This window comes from Cicer arietinum, chromosome 7, assembly GCF_000331145.2.
Source record: "Cicer arietinum cultivar CDC Frontier isolate Library 1 chromosome 7, Cicar.CDCFrontier_v2.0, whole genome shotgun sequence".
Classification (NCBI taxonomy): domain Eukaryota; kingdom Viridiplantae; phylum Streptophyta; class Magnoliopsida; order Fabales; family Fabaceae; genus Cicer; species Cicer arietinum.
Genome location: NC_021166.2, coordinates 11,432,880 through 11,447,821, shown reverse-complemented (window position 1 = coordinate 11,447,821; position 14,942 = coordinate 11,432,880). Strand labels below are relative to the sequence as shown.

Sequence of the window (14,942 nt, the reverse complement as noted above, 5' to 3'; positions counted from 1 at the left end):
ATAATAATATATAAATCTGATAATATATAAGCTAAAAATTACATGTGGTCCCTTAATTTAATTTCAGTTAATATTTTAATTTTTAATTTTAATTTTTTAATTTAGTCATTTATTTTAATTTTAAGTGACAATTTGATCGTTTATGTTTTAAAATGTCAATAATGTTATATTTTTTTTATAAAAATTCAAAAAATTTATCAATTTTTTAAAAATAATCCATAAAATTAATTATATTCTTCAATATAATATAAATTTTATCAAATTTGTAACTCAAATATCAAAATAAATTCATATTTTCATTCTTTATTTGATGTTGTTAGAGATGAAAATATGAGTTTATTTAAAGACTTAAGTTATGAATTTAAAGATTTAAGTTATGAATTTGATGAAATTTGCATTATATTAAGGATGATAATTAATTTTATGGGGTTTGTTTGAAATTTTTGAAAAAATTTTGTAAAAAAAAAATCGGATAATATTTTTTATATTTTAAAACATAAAAGATCAAATTGTCACTTAAAATTAAAATAAAAGATCAGATCATAAAAAAAATAATAAAAAACTAAAATGTTAACTGAAATTAAGTTAAAAATCACATGTATTATTTAATCTGATATATAATAAAAATAAAGATATAAAAATATAATAAATAATGAATAGGTATAAGAAAATTAAAGATGTATTATAACAACATAAATAGGGGGTGCATACGACCAAAAAGGTAGATATGATGTCTACCGAATTTTTTAGTCCTTTTTTATGATTATGTAAAAAGAAAAACAAAAGGTAAACTATTGCGTGGCCTAGCAAAACCAAAGCATCCGACAAATCATTCATATGATTAAAAATGGGAAGAAGAAATGAAGTGAGAGTGTTGTTTTTGAGTTTGAACTAACCTATGAACACGGAGAGAAGTAAAAGAATACTCAGCAAAGTAATAACTAACAAGAAAAAGTGAAACAGAGTAGATGATCCACTCAACACACGAAAAAGCGTGTGTAACAAAATTTTATAGAGAGAAAAAAATGCACGTAAAAATAAATATTGGTTTTTTATTTTATATTTTTTGGGTACTAAAAAGTAACATGAACTCTAACTGCAGTTCCTGTAATGTTCGATTTAAGACATTATTTAACATAAAGTCAAAAGTTCAATCTCTTACTTTCAATTATTCAAATTATAAAATACATTAATCAATTTTTCACAAAAAATACATCTAAATTAAATATAAAAAAAAATTAAAAGACAACTTATTTTTTTCTCTTAATAATTGAAGAATAGTTTTAAAATGAGAATGTGCATTAATGCAAAAAATCTTTTATATAGTAATAGAGGTAGTAGGAGTAACAAAAAAATGGAAACACGGGAGAGAAGAAGTTAATAATAATAATAAAGAAAATATTTATTGTTAAAATAAAAAATATTAACGAAAAAATAATAATTATATGTATTATTATTTAATTGGTTTGACTATTTCAACCCCTACTTTATATATATGATTAATTTTCCGACTTAACATTTTAACCTTTTTAATTTTTTCGTGAAAAAGTCTATTATACTATACAGCGTGCTGTAACAATAAAATTGAATATTAAGGTATTTCTGTATTCATTCTTCAATCTACACATATTGTCTTCTCGTTAAATCGTGAGTAAAGGAAAAATGCCGGTGGAAGTCATTGAAAGAATTATTTTAGTTTTAGTTATTTGAAAGAGTGGAATTTTTTCCTTCCATATTTTTGTCATCACAAAACACGCTATTATATGTGCTTTTTTCTTTATTTAGTTTAAAAGAATTTAGTGATAAAATTCATACACAAAATATCAAAACGGGTATGATTCAAACTCAAATCCAACAAATTAAATGCCATCACACTTTTTATTATTTAAGTTGCATTTACAAGACAAGATGACATTTTCTTTTCCATATCATTCTTTTACATTTTTAGGAGGACTGTGAAAAAAGTTTCTCACTTAAAAGAACGCAACGTCAAAGATTTTGTGGTATACATTAACAATTTAATTATGCCCACCTACTGTTATATATAATTATTATTATATGCAATAAAATATCTTCGCTTGTGAGCATAATAATAATAATATAATAAGGATCGTAAAGCCATGTACATACGTGGACAGAGTGATCAATTATGTTATGAAGATAATACAAAAAGAGGAACCGGTTGTGATATAAATAATGGACCACCTATTATTGATAAAAAATGCTCCTAACTAATCACTCTACTTAGTGAGTATGAAATGACGTACCGCCAAGATAATTATGCTTAGTCACTTGATTTGAGGTAACGATCACTTAAAACAAATCAGTTATGTTGCAGTAAGAAATATACATAATTGAGCAATTTTACGTAGATAATTTCATTTCATACCAACTTACTTTACACAATCGTAATTAGTTGAGAGAATTTGTATATGAACATTTATTTAATTCATAAATGTTGATATGATTAGATTAAACGTCATTTTTTTAAATTTAAATTCAGAATTTCTCAGTTGTTGTATAAATTAACTATAATGATATTTACAATATCTTATAAAAAAATAAAAAATTAATATAAATATTAAAATGTTTAATTTTTAATTTAAAAGATTAAGAGACAAGAGTTTTTAATGTTTACAATTTAAGAAACCAAAATATAATTTAAAAAATTAAAGGACTAAAGATAAAACCTAAAAATAATTTGTAACTAAAAGCATATAATGCCAAGAAGCCAATTATATATTCGTATGACCATTATTGTTAATGAAGCCAAAGCCTAAAGAAGTAGCAAGTTAGAGAGAAGCATATAATGCCACGAGGAAACAAAGCAACTGTTCCTCTTTAAAAGTTTGGACCCATATCTTTAATTAATATTTGAAAAGAATTATAAGCTCGACCTATTTGAAACCTTTCCTCACCACATTTTCTCATTCACTCACATTATTCTCTTTTCTCTCCCTCAATGGATTTGGAAGATTTTGTCCTTATTCACACTCACGAACTTCAATCAACTACCTCTATTATTGCCTCAACTTCTAATTCATCCTCAGAAGAAGAAGCCACTACCACTAAGAAGAAAACTCAACATGTCAAAGAATTAAGCAATAGTAGCATCAAAGAAAAGAAAAAGAAAAAAATGAATAATAATGATATTGATGGGAAGCATCCAACATATAGAGGAGTAAGAATGCGTCAATGGGGCAAATGGGTGTCAGAAATTAGAGAGCCAAGAAAAAAATCAAGAATTTGGCTTGGAACTTTTCCAACTCCAGATATGGCGGCTCGAGCTCATGACGTGGCGGCTCTTGCTATCAAAGGCTCTTCGGCTTACCTTAATTTCCCCGAATTAGCCGCTATGTTGCCGCGTCCAGCTAGTACTTCTCCTAAGGACATCCAAGCCGCCGCCGCCAAAGCAGCCGCAACTTTTTATAATCATCCAACTCGTCAACTTCAATTGGAAGCTGAAGCCGAGCCGAGCCAAGCCTCGTCTTCTTCAAGCCACAATGAACGATCATCGTTGAATGGTGAGGATGACATGTTCTTGAACCTTCCTGATCTTTCACTTGATTATTCTTCATCGGCTTGGCTTGTAACTGGAGCTCAACATATAGACTCGGCTTTCCGGCTTGAAGACTCTTTTCTATGGGACTCGTGTTAAGTCACCTAATTAAAGCACACATTCCATTTCCCTTTGTGATACTCTCTTTCTTTGTTCCTTTGTCTTTTGGACTTCAATTGTTACTTTGCTAGAATATTGAAGTTCTACATTATCTACTATGGTTTGAGGGGTGCCACTTCATTTTTTTACTAAAATCACTTCAACATCAAATTAATTTGTATGCCGTGGAACTTTAAAGACTAATCTCTTTCGATAGAGTTTAGAAATTAAATTGTGTATAGATATGTTATAAATCACACTAAAAAAAACTTTTGTCAATATTTCCATTAAATTTTAATTATTGTGAATATTAAATTTCCCGTTTGTCAATTTGTTTCTTTTTTTGTAATAGTTTGTGTGGAATAAGATTCAGTTGGAGTTCGTTTTTAATTAATTCTTATTCATGTGGAATAAAATTCAGCTGGATTTTTTTAATTGTAATTGTTTTCTCTGATTTGTTTTTAATGATATATGTATAGTTTCTTTGTTTACATGGATATTACTAATTAAGCCTCAAAACACAGTAGTTTTAATTGGACACTTTGTCCTTTAAATTTAATGCCATTATTAATATTGTTGGCAGTTTGTTAAACTTTTATGTGTATTATATTATTATTATGATTATTATTATTGTGTTGTTTTCAAATGAAGAACAATGTGGCTTTTAGAAAGGCAATTGACCTTAAACTGCGAGGAGAGAGACATCGTGGGTTGAGGCTTAATAATCTAATAAAATTGAATTAAACCTTTTTTTTTCAAAGAAAAGATTAGATGAATGAATTTGATAGACTCATTAGGCTATGATAAATCTTCAAAGTTCAAATATTATTCACCAACAAAATTCTTACATCAACAACAAAATTAAACTTAGGTTGTTGTAAGATACGAGTTGAATATATACTAACTAGACTACTCTATTTTATTCTACATGTTTATAGTTTATTTATATGATAAAGGTGTTCTTGTTCCTCATGGTTCAAATATGGCTTTTATATATATATATATATGGCTCGCGTATAAATAACAAAATACCCCGTTATTATAAAAGTAACTAATATATTGCTTCATACTAATTAAATTTTTTAATTTAAGTGTAATTATATTTTTAATTAAGTAAAGTGTATGTTAACTAGTCCTTCTATAATTAAACTTCTGCAAGCTTATAATATATATATATATATGTGAAATAAATTAGTGTGGTGAGAAATTAGATTTTTGTTGTTGTCAAAAGGAGTATTTTAAAACGGGTGGCAATTATTGTTTACAATTTTATAAATAGGTGTCATGAAAAAAGATCTGAAAGGGTCATTTTACTGTTCCAAAACAATCATCACGAACTCTGTCGTCAAAAGTAGAAACATGTTATGATCTCATGAAGTTGATTGCTACTACGACGGACGGAAATTAAGTTACTCTCCAATTTTTCTTCCTCGATTATTATAGTTTTCTATAAATATTTGTACTCATATAATAGAATATTTAACATAAATTTAAATTTCTTGATTTATACAGAAAAATTATATGAATATAATTTATCATTGCTTTTAAAAAATAGAAAGAATCTCAATTTGACGGAAGGAGGCATCTTAGGGGAGCTTAATATTCAAAGAAATTTGATAGTTAAGTCTTTTTCAATTTTCTTTGTCTCATTTACAGTAGAGTCATTTTCATTGTCACAATCAATTAAAACGAAAAATAATAATTTATGTTCAACTTTACAATACAATCTTCCACGTGCTCTTCAATTCAAGCTAGTTGGAAATAAACATTTAGATTTAAAACTAAATCATCCTTAAAAATATTTAAAATATGTGAATTTTATTTAAAGTTTTAGGAGTCTTTTATATATTTTTCTCAATTCTATAGCAAAGTTTACAAGAAAATAAATTATGTAGTTTATATATATATATATATAAAGATGTTATTACTAGGAGTATAAGAGGTATTCAACTCATTTACATGAATGCGGTGTCTAATCAACCCAAAAAAAGAAAATTTGCATACACATTGTAGACAAGTTTAAAGACAATACCATCAATATACAAAAAAATAGAAAGATTTATATCTCTCCCTATCCAATTTATGAATCAAGACCACGACAATCTCTTGATTGTGTCAACCACTTCCTCCACATTCAATGCAATTCCCTTTCAACATACCATTTTTTGCCAACCAAATACACCATGTGTTAGCCAATCAATAATGATTTATATTTTTAGCATTTTGTTTCCTTTCACCAAAGAAATGAAGGATGGAAAACTCTCCACTACTTTGCTCCTCGTCCATTAGGAAGCCACTCAAGCCAATTGATAAAAATGTATAGGACTTATAAAACGAATTATAGTAAATAAAATATAATGTTAATTTCTTCCTTATAGTTTTGAAATCATTTTATTTAAAATTTAAAAAATATTAAAAATATATTTTCACACATTCCCTTTTTATTTTAATAGATAACATAAATATTTTTAATTTATCTTGAATTTTAATAATATTTTAACTTTTTAAATATTTTTATCCTCTTTATTATTTCTCAGTTTTGTTTAAGAATACATATGCATTTCATAAATAGATTTATTTATTTCCTTTCTAATTTTTTTTACTTTATCTTATTTCAAACAACTAACAAATCGTCTTATTTTCTATTTTTTTTTTCTCTTATTTTCTTTTATTTTATTTTTTATGAACCCAACACAATGTTAAAGTTTCTTCTAAATCTACAAAATAATAGAAAGAAAAAAAAACAATTATATAAAGAATTTAAAAGGCACGCATCAATAATTACTAATAACATATTTTCTAACAATTACTTATAACCATCTATTTATTATTTACTGAAATCATGTGGATATATGGGTATCTCATTTTTACCATGTCTGTCTCATTTTCTTGTGTGAATAGGATTTCAATTCAAAAATAGTTACATCAACGTTAACTATACTCAATAAAAGAGAATATAAAAAAAATGATGTATTAGTATAAATCTTCAATTTAACAATACATTTTGAATAAAATTAAGCAACATTTCAAGGCATCTAACATAGGTAGAAGTTATTTTTTGTTATCTTGATGCATCACTAAGGCTTGACATGATTTTGATTTAGTATGATACAATATATCTTACAGAATTAAAAATAATAAATGTTGCAGGTTAAAATTTTGAGTGTTTTTTAAATTTAATAGAATTGCCACAAACGTTTATTTTAAAATAGAGAAAATATTGAAAAACCATTAAAATAAAATAAAAAATGGTCTTTAAAACCAAATTTTAAGTTTGAGAGTCTGATTATGCATAAAGAAGGTATTAACACCCTACGACATCCGTTAAAATACGGTTACCAATAATTAATTGTGTAAAATTAATATTAACTTAAATATATTTATTTCTTCTTATTAATAAATATAAATATTAATTGTTTTTTTAATGTGATTTTGAAATAAACGTGTGTTTAAGAAACAGAGGGAAAATAAGAAATTTTTTATTAACGTGTTTGAAAAGAGTGTGATTTTGTTCCTACGTATCTCTTTGTGCGATTGAGAAATCAAAGTTATGTAGTTCTTGGGTATAAAATGTGAATTTGTTTATTGCTTTTAAAGAAATTGTGTTTTGTTATAAATTGAGTTATGATTTTTCTATTGTTTTGCAGAAATTATAGAATGATAACTAAATATGAAACTTTTACTTTTTGGTGGAGTGCAAAGTTGGTGAAAATGAAACTTCTATGTTTTAATGAAGTGCAAAGTTGGTGAAGATTCAAAAGAATGGAAACATGAAAGCTGAAAATGTAAAGGAGGGAGGATATACAACTTTTATTTCTACCAAAAACATTATTTTTATTTGTTTGTTAGTTAGTTATTATTATTTTTTATTTTTTATTTTTTATTTATTTATGATGTAAATTGGACACTTTATTAAAACATCAATGAGAATGTGAGCTCATTGGTCGGACAAAATTGATTGTAAGAAAATATACTCTTGTTTCTTGTAACCCAGGAGATATATTTGTTTATTATAACAGTTTCACTACCATCATTGAGGTTCCCACAATAAGCACACACATTGTGGACCAAAATATCTTAGGGTATCACTATTGCAAAAAGGGTATATTTTTCTTTGCCTTATACAAAAGAACCAAACCAACCATTTCTACTATGAGAGTTGACCAATTTGATGAATTTGATATTGAAGATAGATTTTACAAGCTCTTTTTTTTTTATTTTTTTTTATTGGTGGATTTTTAGCAAATTGATTGACACGTTTTTTTTTTTCTTTAACACATTCTTAACTTACATACAAGACAATGTGGATTGGACCCTTCCAACCATTAGTCTCGTTGTTTCAATATAGAATGTGTTCCAAAAGTCAATACTATAATTAGGATGCTTCAAGTCTTTGAGGCTATTATGAGAAAATAGAAGACATGCGTTCCAAAAGAACTACATCAGCTAAGTATGGAAGAGTATGCTTCTAATAGAAACAAAACTGATCACATATTCTTCTTGAGGTTGAATCTATGTTCTTTTTTATCACTTTAAGTTTTACTATACTTATTTTTTTATGTCAAGGAAATTTGGTACGACGGATGTAACTTACATATTTCTCCCATCAATGTGTTTGTAGAATTCTTGATAAAGCAATAGTGAAAATTGTCCAAACTTCATCATATGGATGCTTTATACATTAGCACGGGTTAAGGAAACCAAGCAAGTGAGAAAAATAATGCCTATTTCAATCTTAACAATTATGGCAAGTATCATGGTAATGCAAACAATAACACTGTTCATTAAACAATAATTAGTCCCTTTTTTAAAATTACACAAGACCATTCATCTCGAAAATATTTTAAAGCATAAATATAATAAAAATAAGAATAAAATTGATTTAAAATAAAACATAGAAAAATTACAATTCGAGAACATGCGAAAATAACATAACAAAAAGAGTTTAACTCCAGAATTATTACACTTATGAGTGTTAATTCTATACAATCCTAAATTTATTGGTGGAGACAACTAACATAAAATAAACTACCATATCTACTACATGAAAGAAATGTCAATGCATCTATCATATCTACTACCATATTAGACGTATGCTTAAATCTTTTCATTTACTCAAACATGTAGTTGTAAACAGACTAAGGAAAAGTAAGGTAAGTTAAATGTACATTCATCATCATCATAACATATAACTCATAATAATATTAATAGATGGATGATAGCACGATAAGAATCGTAATCATCAACTATTTTACATTGCATCCTTCTAACTTTGGATTGATATGAGTTGACAATCTACATACTACGCCACGAACAATAATATCTTCTCAGTATGATTCAATATTCAATAGAACGTTCCAACAGAGCTCTACTTTTACATAAGACATTTCTAATTACAATGTCATCAATTCCTCATCGATATTCGAGCTCTGGTTCTATCAGAACACAATACCAACATGGTCTACTATATGGATGCAACACATTGCAAACATGACATAATCGTCATGGTCAATAATCATTGTCTAACAACACTCAACTCATATATGTGACTAGGTGTGATTATCATCGTATCAACAATCTCAATAATATTCAACTTTGTTAACTTAAGTTTAGGTTAATAGTCTAATCTAACTACCTAATTCATCGTTACTAGTTAACTATTAACTCAATCAACCATTCTAACTTAATCTTAACCGATTAACCATACTGCATTAATCGATTATTATTAAATTAATCGATTAATCTATAACTTAACCATTTTCTACTTTTGATTATTGACCTAATCAATTATCCAATCATTCCTATTCGGTTAATTCAAATTTATAACATACTAAACTCTAACTTAACATTCTAATTGATTATTAAGCTCCTCATAATCTGTTATTCTTTAACTTAAATGTTTTGTGGTTATGAATATTCCATTTTCGCTAATTAATTAAATGTTATGTATTTTCACCATTTTTTATTGGTTACGAATTTCCCCTTTCATTTAAAATTTCTAACGGTTTGGAATGCTTTTTAGTTTCATTTTGTTGTTTATGCTAGAAAATCAGGTATGCAGTTTGTGAGGCATGATGGCTTCAATAGAGGTAAATAGTTATACTTGCTTTTGGTTGTTTTTCAATGGGTCAGTCCTCAATGATTTTTTAATCTCCTCTTTATTTGGGGTTTTCCCTTATCTATTATCAAGTTTATTTGCACAACTTGGTTTCTTGAAATTATTTTGGGATGACTGTTAGTTTGTTGAATGTTGTCTAATTAATTTGAGAATTTATAACTTATTATTCTAAGTATGGAGTGCATTATTAACAATATCATGTTTGCCTTCTATTCTTGGTTTGGTACTAACATGGTCTATCGATGAGATTGATAATTAGACACAATGGTTTTAAGAAGTTGAAAATATGTAACATGCTTTTAACGTGTGTGGTGATGAGATAATTAAGAAACAACGGGCCAACATAAATTGAGAATTAGTAAGTGTAAAAATTTCATTAGATGGCATCACCTTTTGAAAAGAGCTATTTTTAATACTTTAACGTGTCCAAGTTAAGTTAAAATGGCCAAATGTCCTTCGGATTTTTGATGAGGTTTATTCAATAAAAAATATTAATAAAACAATTCAAGATGCTAAATGTAAAAAGTAAAAATGAGTTATATATATATATATACAAAGTTTTTGCAACAACAAACTAAAACAATATTTTTTTAGTGCAACATATTTTTATATTTAAAATTTTCAAAATAAAAATTAATATATATATATATATATATATATATATATATTAATAACACACCGACCATCACACGAGCATCCGTACTAATTTTTATTTATAAAAACAAAAACAAAAAATATTTAGTGTCAATTGTTAATTTAAAAGATTATATTGTGGGTTACTTTTGTAACTCATTGTAATTAATAAAGTTCATGTAAATGTAAATGAGAAAGTTGCTGAAAAAAAACTATAGAATTTCTAAAAACAAATCATAAGAGAAACATTAATTATGAGGAGAAATAAATAAACATTAACATGAATAATAAAGAAATGAAATTGAAAATTTTAAATAAAAAATATAAATTACATCAATATTCATCCATCAATTAGTTTTCTAAAAGAAAAAATTGAGTTTTTAGTCCAAATAAAAAATATGTAGAATGCTAACTTATCTCACTCACTAAAAATAGAGTGTGAGAAAGCTGTTCTATATCATGGAAAGGGTGAAAAGCCATTTTAATGTATATTTATTTTTCTTTTTATAAGCTTGTGACTTTTTGTGCCATGTCAATTTCAAAGATCTAGATACTTTGTCGAAAAGGTAAGGACACGAAACTTATAAATAAAAAATGACATGAAGAAGTACAAAGCAAATACGCGGCGCATTGTTCTTTCAAGTTTTTTGCCTTAGAATTTCTACATCATGTTGTCTAATGCAAAATGGACGAGGTATAACTAGTTTAGTTTGGGAAAGCTAAGTATCAAATTCAATTTCCTTAAATATATGAAAAACTCATTGTAAAAGCTAGCAACCTTCTAATAAGATTCTCCACACTAGAAGAGCACAAAGTATAGTTGTTTTTGTTTAGTATCATGGAATTCAATGAAGAAAAAGGGCAGTTAGAAGATTACACTCAAGATGGCACAGTAGATTTACAAGGTAGACCTATTCAAAGATCAAAAACTGGAAGATGGAAAGCTTGTTACTTCCTTGTAGGTAATATGAAGTCTTATATTTTCTTTTGTAGCCATTGTTAAAGATACATTAATCCTTTATAGTATTTTTATTTTTAATTTTTTTTATTATTTTCATTAATTACTTAAAGAATTATCGTTTTTAGATTTGACTATTCATATATGTGTAAATTTGTAGGGTATGAATTGTTCGAGAGGATGGCTTATCACGGAATATCAACAAATTTAGTAGTTTATTTAACAAATAAACTCCATCAAGGTACTGTGGAAGCTTCAAACAATATTAGCAACTGGGGAGGTTCGGTGTGGATCATGCCGCTTGTAGGAGCTTACGTGGCTGATGCTTATCTTGGCCGATATTGGACATTTGTATTTGCATCATGTATTTATCTCTTGGTATGAAATATGATATTTATTCTATTTGTGTGAGAATTTAGATGGTTCTTTTGATACCTTAAAAATGTCTTTATTAAACAAACATGTAATGCTTTGGGTCGTAAATTTTAAAAAAATTGACCAAAAAATCTAACCTTAATATATATATATTTTTTTTTTATCTTAACTCATTTGATTCCATAGATAAATGGGCTCTCATAGTCTAAAATTGGACCAAAACATAATGTTCTCCCTAAGAAGTTATTTTTATGGTATGGATGAGGATAAAAAATCACACTTGCCACATTGGAAAAATCAATCTCAATCGCATATAACACCAAACTTAAAATGCATTTTGACACAATTTTTTAAACATATATATTTAATTATTTTTTTATGTAAATAACATTTATTTTATTCCTTTTGAACCAATATTATGATTTGGTACAAAATTGTTATTTGGTGTGTGACCTAATTTAATATTTGTTAGATACGTGTCTTTATTTTCTTTGACTTTAGGGAATGTGTTTGTTGACTCTCTCGGTTTCACTACCATCACTTAGACCACCTGAATGTGATAAAGGCATCGAATATAAAAATTGTCCCAAGGCATCAATGTTGCAAAAGGGTATTTTCTTTCTTGCCTTGTACATCATTGTCTTAGGTACAGGGGGAACCAAACCAAACATTTCTACAATGGGAGCAGACCAATTTGATGACTTCGATCCCAAAGAGAAATCTCATAAACTTTCCTTCTTCAATTGGTGGTATTTTAGCATTTTGATAGGTGTCCTTTTTTCTACCACTCTATTTGTTTACATACAAGACAATGTAGGTTGGACCCTTGGATATGGTCTTCCAACCATTGGGCTCGCATTTTCAATTTTGGTGTTTCTATTAGGAACACCATTTTATAGACACAAATTGCCCCCAGGGAGCCCAATAACCCGAATGCTTCAAGTCTTTGTAGCTGCTTTGAGAAAATGGAAGACACATATCCCAGAAGATGCAAATGAGCTACATGAGTTAAGTATGGAGGAGTATGCATGTAATGGTAGAATCAAAATTGCTCATACTTCTTTCTTCAGGTTATGTCTAACTACTTTTTATCACTTGAAATTTCATTACACCAACACACTCTATATTTTCAACATATGAGCCCCACTAAATTACATTGGCCTCTAATAAATTTAGTGGTATTCATATGAATCAATAAAATGGAGTGTAAGAGACTAAGGTGCTAACACTTACTTGTTTTAACATAAAACACAAATTTGACTTGAACTATTTAATGTGCATACATCACCCCTTTTTTGCTTGATTCGCTTGCAGTTTCCTTGACAAAGCAGCTATAAAGACCGGACATAATTCATCTTGGATGCTTTGTACAGTGACACAAATTGAGGAAACTAAGCAAATGTCAAAATTGATTCCTATTTTGATTTTTTCAATTATTCCAAGTATCTTTGGAATGCACATTGGCACACTCTTCATTAAACAAGGCATGACATTAGATAAAAGAATGGGACCTCATTTTAATTTTTCTCCAGCAAGTCTCTCAGCAGTTACAATTGTCTTCATGATGATAGGTATTGCAGTCTACGATTGTATTTTTGTTCCTGTGATTCGACGCTACACTAAAAATCCTAGAGGAATCACAATACTACAAAGAATAGAAATTGGTCTTGTATTGAACATCATTATATTGGTCATTGCAAGCTTGGTTGAGAGAATAAGACTCAATGTTGCAAGAGAAAACAACCTCTTAGGCATGCATGATACAATCCCTCTTACTATTTTCATCCTTCTCCCTCAATATGCCTTGTCAGGAATTTCAGACAACTTTATTGAAATTGCTAAGATGGAATTCTTCTACGATCAAGCACCAGAAAACATGAAGAGTCTAGGAACAGCATTTTCTACAGCCACATATGGTTTAGGAGGTTTTCTTAGTACTTTTATTCTATCAGCTGTTGCTGATATCACTCAAAGACATGGTCGTAGTGGTTGGATTTTGGATAACTTAAATGTATCTCATTTAGATTATTATTATGCATTTGTTGCTGCATTAAACATCGTCAACTTCCTTGGCTTTGTTGTTGTTGCCAAATTCTTTGTATATAATGATGTAAAACAGAGCAAAACTAGCTTGGAGATGCACACTACTTCATCTAAGGACAATGCGAGATTAAGCCAAAGCACTTCACAACTAGATGCCAAATCCTAGAGAAATATGACGGTTATTTGATCATATATTTTTATTAAAAAAATCAATATTTAGAGAATATCAAGTGGGGAAAAAAAAGTTCACAAGTGAATGATTATTTATAAATGTAAAATTTACTTTGAATTTTGTCATACTCACAAGTAAATTATGGATATAATCAATATGATTATTAACATTATGTAAACCTTAAGACATCACTCCTTCTGTTTGATATAATCAAAAAATAAAGAGCTTCACGTTGTCTTGTTGGAATTTTCTTCATTTTACCTTGTCTCTCCATGTTTAGTTACACGGTCGTATATAGTCACATCATTAACAAAGACACCCCTTTTCTTGAAAAGTGGTAACTTAAATTGCTAAAAAAACTCGAAAGTGTAAATACAACACCATTTTTCTCGTGGGACAACTTTTGGTATGAGATAATTATAAAATAATTATCAGTGTAGTTGTTAATAATTTGTTTTTTTTTTTATAATAAAAAAAAACAATTGTAAAAAATTTAAATCACTCCCAAATCATAGGATCTACACTTGGTTGGCTATGATTTTTGTTTTTTTATTTTTAATAAATAAAACTGGTAAAAGACTCATGGATTCGCATAAGTTTAAATTTTTAGTTCCAAACATATTTTATGGATAAAATAATTAATTAAATATTATATGAACAATTGTGATATATTATTTTAAATAGTTGATTGAATTAGATAATTGGTAGTATATTTTTTTTCATGTAAGTGTTTTGTACAAATACTAAAATAAATTATAACATTATATATATTCTTAAGAGCTTATAATTGATATAATTAAAACATGATACTATAATGTTAAAAAATACACAATCAAATTATTATGCAATAACAATAAATGTTAAATTAAACTTAGAAGAAAAGTTGATCAACGATATATAGATAGTTGAAATTATGATTATTAACGAAGTTATAAACTTATAGTACGAATAATTTTTTACGAAAGTCTTATGTCATGTACACAAG

At 27.4% G+C, this 14,942-nt stretch overlaps 2 protein-coding genes across 2 annotated transcripts; both read left to right on the top strand.

Annotated features, from left to right (window-relative positions):
• Nucleotides 1-2,839: 2,839 nt before the first annotated feature.
• On the top strand, nucleotides 2,840-4,149 carry LOC101491082 (ethylene-responsive transcription factor ERF039). The gene has a single exon (XM_004508880.4). It carries the CDS (start codon nucleotides 2,963-2,965, stop codon nucleotides 3,656-3,658), a length of 696 nt encoding a protein of 231 aa, XP_004508937.1. The 5' UTR covers nucleotides 2,840-2,962; the 3' UTR covers nucleotides 3,659-4,149.
• A 6,872-nt stretch (nucleotides 4,150-11,021) lies between these two features.
• LOC101491714 (protein NRT1/ PTR FAMILY 5.2-like) lies at nucleotides 11,022-14,198 on the top strand. Its single transcript, XM_004508971.4, has 4 exons — nucleotides 11,022-11,371; nucleotides 11,528-11,745; nucleotides 12,244-12,812; nucleotides 13,057-14,198. The coding sequence occupies exons 1-4, from the start codon at nucleotides 11,248-11,250 to the stop codon at nucleotides 13,949-13,951; spliced, it is 1,806 nt and encodes a 601-aa protein (XP_004509028.1). The 5' UTR covers nucleotides 11,022-11,247; the 3' UTR covers nucleotides 13,952-14,198.
• The last annotated feature ends 744 nt before the right edge of the window (nucleotides 14,199-14,942 follow it).